Here is a 7715-nt window from a genome sequence, read left to right on the forward strand (position 1 = left end):
GCAAGATAGCCATTATGCTAACTGCTAGTCCCAGTAATTCTTTTTTTAAAAAAATTACTTATTTTATTCCATTTGTTATTATTATTATTATTATTATTTTTTAATTTGACCAGACAGAGACAGAGAGAGAGGGAACATGAGAAAGCAAGCCGCCAGGTCCAGGACTGGAACTACTGATGGCCATGTGGGAGTCCAGCGCCTTTAACCATCTGCCATCCCATAAATATTTCTTTAAAAAAAAAAATCCCCCGTGTTTATTTCCCTTATCTGAAGGAGATGTAAACCCTCCCCTCCCAGGCTTCACGCACGCCCCCCCACCCCCACCCCCACCGCAATCCCATCTGTCCCGTCATCTTTCCCAGCTCCGGACCTTCACTAGACGGATCTGAGCCCAGCGGCTCACGGGCAGAGGTTTCGGTCGGCTGGGTCTGAAGATGTAGGCACCCGAGGCCTGCTCGCTTTCGTTGTCACCCATACTGGCGTTGTACCTGGGACCGGAAGGGTGAGAGTCAGGTCAGGGGCGCCAGGTCCGAGCGCCGCCCTCCGCTCCCTCCAAGCCCGTCGGTCTTTCCTCACCAGAAGAAGGCCTGGCGAACGGGCAGCAGGAGTTTCTGGTCCAGGTTCTCGATCTCCATCAGGAGCCCCGTGTCAGGGTCAAACGTAGCTCTGATGAACTGGGCAGAAAAGGGCAGAGAGAGGGCAGAGAGATGGGAACCAGCAGTTAGCATAATGGCTATGTCGCTGGACTCCCACGTAGTCGAACACAGTTCGCGTCCCGGACCCGGTGGCTTAAACTCACGCCGGGCGCGTGTGCATGCGTGCCCAAGATCCCGAGAGGAGAATGGAGGAGAAGGGATTGCGGCGTGACCATCCCCCCTGGGGGGTGATTTCTCACTTTCTGTCTCTATGTCTCTCTCTGTCTGTCTGGCAAGCGCACGCGCCCTATAGCGAAAACCTCTCAAAAAAAAGAAAAGGCGCACAGAGATGTCAATGACCTGGACCCTGACAGCTGTGCCCTTCCCAGGGCTCAGGACAAAACCTGGCCGTCGCCCTGGCCTCACCTCACTGGCGTCCCCACATTGGATCACTGAGCAAATCCTAACGGCCCCATCTTCAGCCTTAGCCCCAGGAAACCACTTCTTTTTTGTTTAAGTTTTTGCCATAGCGTATGCGCATTAGTAAGGAGAGAGAGAAAGTGAGAAATCACCCCCAGGGGGATGGCTACACCACAGTCCTTTCTCCTCCATTCTCCTCTCGGAATTCTGGGCATGCACGCACGCACATGCGTCCGGCGTGATTTTTAAGCTGCCGGGTCCAGGAATCAAACCATGTTCATCCAGGTGAGAGTCCAACATCTTAACAACCATGCCACTTGCTGTTTTGTTTTTCATTTTTGTTTGCTTGTAAGAATTTTTTATTTTATTTGTCTTTTTTTTTTTTTTTTAAGGGAGATTTTTGCTGTAGGGTGTGTGCACTTTTCCAGAGCCCTTAACCACCACGCCATCTGCTGGTGGGTGTATGCACTTGTCTTGGATAATAGTCACAAAAATCAATCAGGTCATGGAGGACCAGCAGGTAGTGTGGTGGTTAAGGCACTGGACACTCCCACATGGCTGACCACAGTTCAAGTCCTGGATCTGGCAGCTTAGCTTCCCTTCTCACTTTCTCTCTGTGTCTCTCTCTCTGGTCAAATTGGAATAAAATGAATGAATAAAATTAAATTAAAATAATTCTTGAAAAGAAAGTCAGTCAGGTCAGAGAAAGGTCTCAGATGAGAAATCTTTTTTTTTTTAAAAGAATTATTTTATTTAACTTTACTTATGTACTTATTTATTTTAATTTGACCAGAGAGAGACGGAGAGGGAAACTGAGAAACCAAGCTGCCAGGTCCAGGACTCAAACTGCAGTTGGCTATGTGGGAGTCTAACACCCTTAACCACACCACCTACTGGTCCCCTGGATGAAAAATCTTAAGTGATAGGAATGTTTGCCCAAGAGACACAGAGTAAGAGGTTAAATTGCAAAAACTGTAATGTTACTGTTTAACATAATAGTGACTCACAGATGGTTAGATCATTTTGTTAAACAGTACAGGTTAAACGGGCCAGCAGGTGGTATGGTGCTTAAGGACGTTGGACTCCCACATGGCCGACCACGGTTCGAGTCCTGGACCTGGTGGCTTGCATTCTCACTTTTCCTCTTTTTCTTTCTCTCTCTCACTCTGATCAAACTCAAATAAATAAAAAAAATAAATAAAGGGAAATAAAATAATTCTTAAAAGACAAAAGACAGTATAGGTTAAAGAAAATATGCTGTTAACTCCCCTTCATCTATCCATTAATGTCTCAAGAACAAAAACAGGGTCGTAAGTGTCATGTGACATGAAGAAAGTGTGCAATTTTGGGAAAATGGCAAGTTTAAGAGTAACACTGCACTACCTAGATTTGTGTTACAGATGGTGATGGGTAACAGAAGAGTGAACAGTGTAGAATGTGCAGGAAATTTCTGTGCTGGGAGTTGGTTGTGAGCTTGTTCGCTCTCGGCCACTCCCTGTGCTCCGAGACAGCTAAATAAACTCTGTTTGGGGGTCGGCAGGGAGCATGGTGGTTGGGACAATGGGGTCCCACAGAGTGGATTGCGGTTCAAGTCTCAGACCTGGCAGTCTGCTTTCTCACTTTCTCTCTCCCTCTCTTTCTCTGATGAGCACACATGCCCTAAAGCAAATTAAAAAATAATACTAGGGGCCAGAAGGTGGCATGGTGGTTATGGTGCTGGCCTCCCACATGGACAACCACAGTTTGAGTCCCAAACCTGGTGGTATGCTTTCTCATGTTCTCGTTCTCTCTCTCTCTCTCTCTCTCTCTCTCTGTCACTTGGTGAGTGACTTGCCCTATAGCAAAAGTTTTAAAATAATGGAGCTTTAGGGGCCAGCAGGTGGTGTGGTGGTTAAGGCGCTGGATACTCCCACATGGCTGACTGCGGTTCAAATCCTGGACCTAGTGGCTTGCTTTCTCACTTTCTCTCTTTATGTCTCTCTCTGGTCAAATGAAAATAAATGAATAAATAAATAAAGTTAAAACATATCATTCTTTAGCAGATGGTGTAATGGTGATGTTGCTGGACTCCCACATGGCCAACCATGGCTCAAGTCTCAGACCGAGGTGCGTGTGCACACATGCCCAAGGTCCTGGGAGGAGTGTGGAAGAGAAGGAATTGGAGCGTGGCCATTCTCCCGGGGTGGTTTCTCACTTTCCCTCTCCTTGTGTCTGCCTGTCTGTCCCTCTCTCCGGTGAGCGCACATGATCTAAGGCAAAACCTCTACTAAATAATAATAATGATGACAAAAATAATAAACAAAATAACTTTTTAAAATATCACCTTATCAAGAAGGCCTTCCCTGCTACACATCCCCTCTTTAAAACTGCAAACATCAGGGGGCGGGCAGGTGGCACAGTGATTAGGGGTGCTGGCCCCCCACATGGCCAGCCACAGTTCGGTTCCAAACCTGCTGGCTTACTTTCTCACTTTCCCTCTCTCTCTGACCAAATAGAAAATAAATAGATAAATAATGTGAAATGAAATGGCTCTTTAAGAAAACAAAACAAAACAAAACACCCTGTAAATATCAGACCTATCTGTCAAGCATATCCGATGATCACATTGGGTCCTCATCCTCGGCTCAAGGAAGGACAGAGAAACTCAGAGGACGTCACTCACATAAGAACACACGGCTGGGGAGAGGCATGGGTGGCCCGTGCGCCCAGGATCCACTGACCAGAGTCCGTGCAGCTCACCTGACGTCACGGGACCAGGTAAGAGGATGTCCCTGTGGTCTCACCTCATTTTTGATGGCCAAGACTCCAGACCAGGACTTCTGGGAACTGGGCTGGGGGGCGCGGGCCCGGGGGTTCCGGCTGAGCACTGGGGATACTGAGTAGATGCTGAAGCCCAGGGCGGGCACGGAGGCGGGGAACAGCAGTTCCGGACTGACGTCCTGACGGTCTGAGCTGGGAAGTAGCACCACCTTGCGGAAAGGAGGAAAACACCGGCTTCAACAGGCTGCGGGTACATGCCAAACCCACGTGCACCAAGGAGGGGACGGAGTCCTGGGGTGGGCAGAAGAGATCTAGATGTTGGGACCAGCAGTTAGCGTAATGGCTATGTCACTGGACTCCCATGTAGCCGACTGCAGTTCGAGTCCCGGACCCGGCGTCTTAAACTCACGCACGCGCCCAAGATCTCGAGAGGAGGATGGAGGAGAAGGGATTGCAGCGTGACCATCCCCTCTGGGGGGTGATTTCTCGCTTTCTGTCTCTATGTCTCTCTCTGTGCTCGCGCCCCTATAGTGAAAATCTCTCTCTCAAAAAAAAAAAAAAAAAAAAACTAATTAACCATGCAGAGGAGTAAGATATTCCCTGGGGGCTGGTGTTAAGCGGCAGAGGGGAAAGCTATGCAGGGCGGGAGGTAGTCACGGAGGGGACATTCCCGCAGGGACATTCATTAAATGGGCTCACGTCGCTGTGCACGGTCTTGCCACTCGGGTCCTTCACGGTGAATGCGGTCTGGCTCACAGGCAGCCGCACCATCCAATCCACCTTCCGCCCCAGAGGGTTATACACGATGACCTGGAACTGCGGAGAGAGGGCACCTCACCCACCACGCTAGGCAAAGTCCCTGGGTCATCCCATCCCTGGGTCATCCCGGCAAGGTCACCCCCCTCCAGCCCAAGCCCCTCCGTGCCTCCGTGGGAAACTCGTCTCTCCTCTGGGCCCTGCTGCACCTCACTCCAGTAGGATCCCCTTAAAAATGACCCCAGGGCTCTTTCCAGAGCCCAGCAGCTCAGGCTGCCCCTCCTTTTAGACCCACCCCATGATCTACAGGGGCAGGGAATGGTGGATACCGCCTGCTCTGGGGACCAGCAGATGGCGGAGTGGTCCGACCCTCGGGCCCTGTCCCCACCCCAGTCACCCGGGCTCACGCGCGCCGCCCCCTGGCTGAACGGGCAGATGCTGATGTTGAGTTCACGGCAGAATGAGAAGTCCTCCTTGGAACCGATGAGCCGCGCCAGCGCATTGCTCAAGAGAACCTGGGGACAAAAATGATGGGACCCGTCCACAGCCCACCGGTGTCTCCTTTCTGCCTCCTCTTTGGCCTTGCCTCTGCCCCGCCCCTCCTCCCTAACGCCCCGCCCCTCTAGCCCCTCCTCTCTAGCGCCCCACCCCTCCACTCTAAGACCTGCTCTATAACGCCCCGCCTCTCTTCCCTAAGGCCCCACCCCTCCACACTAAGGTGCCGCCCTGATTCCTTAAGCTCCACCCACCTCCCGTAAACCGCATAAGCCTTTGTACCTCCACCCACTGCCTTCGACCACACCCACACCTGTCCTCTCCTCTCCCAACCTTTCTGTCCTGCCCCCATATGCCCTTACCCCACATGATGTTCTTAGGTGCCACCCGCCACATGCATATCTGTCCTCTGGGCCCTATGCCTGGCCACGCCCCTTTTGACCTAGCTCCTTTCCAAGGCCACACCTCCACAATCTTGCTGGCTTCGGCCACACCCCTACGCCTGTCTCATGGCTTCCCTCCCAGGCCCCAGCCCCGCCGCGTCTCTCCTGCACACCTCGCAGGGCCCCCAGCCTGCAGAGAGCTGCCGCGCATAGTCGTAGGCCACGTGTTGCTTGGAGGTGCCACTGACCGCGTCGTGGTGCTGAAGCACCGCCATTGCTTCATCTGCAGGCACAAAGTGAGTGGTGGGTCGGACAGGGTCTCCCTGCGCGGACCCCAAGGAGAGACCGGAAGGCTCTGATGCAAGCGGACGGGGTTGTTAGGGCCTTTAAGAAGGGACCCCAGGGACGATTTCCAACACCTACTGAGGGGTGCACTGTCTCCGGAGCCATAGGGTCCCATGTTGGCTGCAGGGCCCGCCTGCGCCTCCAGCTGGTTGCACACCTGGAAAGCAGCAGAAAAGTTGGGTCATCAGGCCTTGCTCAGGGGGCCCAGAGGGCCCAGGGCTGCCTCCTGGAGCCTGCCAGCCACCCACCTGCAGGAAGTTGTAGCTGAAGCGCTCATAGCGTTTGAGGGCCGGCCGGCTGGAAAAATAGCCGGTCCAGAAGTTGTGAGGACCGTCAGCGTAAGGGAAGAAGTCATCTCGTTTCACCGACCTGCAGAGGCAGGGACGCCGAACACAGGGTCACAACCCACCGGGGCACAGCAATCCCCCCCCACCCCGAGCTTCCCGGTCACCCCAAATACCAGGTGAGGTTGGCATTGTTCAGCTCCCAGAGGTAACAAGCCGGGGTGGAGTAGAGAACATGGACCCGGCTCCCGTTTGCCTGCTGCAGGAGGGAAGCTGCGTGTGAGCCCTGGGGAGTCCAGACCTTCCCAGGGGCCCCACAGGTGTATAAGACTGAAAAAAGGGACCAGCAGGTGGAGTAATGGTTATATCACTGGACTCCCACATAGGCAACTGCGGTTTGAATCCTGGGTCCGGCGACTTAAAACTCACACCAGGCACATGTACGTGCATGCCCAAGATCCAGAGAGAATGGAGAAGGGATTACAGTGTGGTCATCTCCCCTTGTGGGTGATTTTTCACTTCCTGTCTCTCTATCTCTCTGTCTCTCCAGAGAGTGCATGTGCCCCATAGCGAAAATCTCTCTTAAAAATAAAAAGGGGTCGGCAGGTGGCATGATGGCTAAGGACACTGGACTCCCGCATGGTCGACCATGGTTCTAGTCCCAAACCTGGCAGCTTGCCTTCTCACTTTTTCTCTTTCTCTCTCTCACTCTGGTCAAATTAAAATAAATAAGTAAATAAAGTTAAAGAAGATAATTCTTTAAAAATAAATAAATGATAAATTTAAAAATGAATTAAACTGTGGTATGGGGGCCAGCAGATGGTTGTGGTGGTTAAGGCAGTGGACTCCCACACGGCTGATCATGGTTCAAGTTCTGAACCGGGTGGCTTGGGTATTACACAGGGCGTGTGTGCAGGCATCCCCAAGATCCCAGGAGGAGAATGGAGAAGGGATTGCAGTGTCCTCCCCACTATGGAGGGGGATGATTTCTCACTTTCCCTCTCACTCTCTCTCTCTGATGAGCATATGTGCCCTATGGAAAAACCTTTAAAAAATTGTGTTATGGGGACCAGCAGGTGCATGATGGTTAAGGCGCTGGACACTCCCACATGGCCAACCAGGGTTCGAGTCCTGAATCTGGTGGCTTGCTTTCTCACTTCCTCTCTCTCTCACTCTCACCCTCTGTCTCGCTCTGGTCAAATTAAAAAATAAATGAATGAATAAATAAAATAAAATAAATAATTATTAAAAAAGAATTTTGGTATGACCAGGCCCCACGGAGGGTGCCTTTTCTCTCTTTCTCCCTCCCTCCCTCACATGTGCAAATGTCCCCTGGCATTATTGTTTAAAAAGAGAATCAGCCTGGGCCAGCAGGTGGCATGATGGTTAAGGGCACTGGATTCCCACATGGTCAACAGCAGTTTGAGTCCCGGACCTGGCGGCTTGATTTTTCACCTTCCCTTTCTCTCTCTCTCTCTCTCTCTCTGTAGTCAAATTAAAAATAATAATAACAAATGGAAATAAATAAATAAATCTTTAAAGAAAAAAAAGAAGTAGCCTGAAATCTTACTAAATTTTTAAACTAATTTTAACTTTATTATTAAAAAACTTTTAGGTTGGGGACCAGCAGGGGGCGC

The 7715-nt window shown here is 51.2% G+C and overlaps 1 protein-coding gene across 1 annotated transcript in view; it reads right to left on the reverse strand.

Moving 5' to 3' along the window:
* MAN2B1 (mannosidase alpha class 2B member 1) overlaps positions 1-7715 on the reverse strand; it is a 21426-nt gene that overhangs the window by 8855 nt on the left and 4856 nt on the right. Inside the window, exons 8-16 of the mRNA XM_006160984.3 lie at positions 6255-6337; positions 6043-6163; positions 5873-5951; positions 5623-5732; positions 4979-5086; positions 4515-4631; positions 3839-4024; positions 577-674; positions 371-488 (exon numbers count right to left, since the gene is read on the reverse strand). Of these exons, the coding sequence (XP_006161046.1) occupies positions 371-488; positions 577-674; positions 3839-4024; positions 4515-4631; positions 4979-5086; positions 5623-5732; positions 5873-5951; positions 6043-6163; positions 6255-6337 (1020 nt within the window). The remainder of the gene's footprint in view (positions 1-370; positions 489-576; positions 675-3838; positions 4025-4514; positions 4632-4978; positions 5087-5622; positions 5733-5872; positions 5952-6042; positions 6164-6254; positions 6338-7715) is intronic.

The sequence above is a fragment of the Tupaia chinensis genome, unplaced genomic scaffold (genome assembly GCF_000334495.1).
Source record: "Tupaia chinensis unplaced genomic scaffold, TupChi_1.0 Scaffold138060_1, whole genome shotgun sequence".
NCBI classification, from domain to species: Eukaryota; Metazoa; Chordata; class Mammalia; order Scandentia; family Tupaiidae; genus Tupaia; species Tupaia belangeri.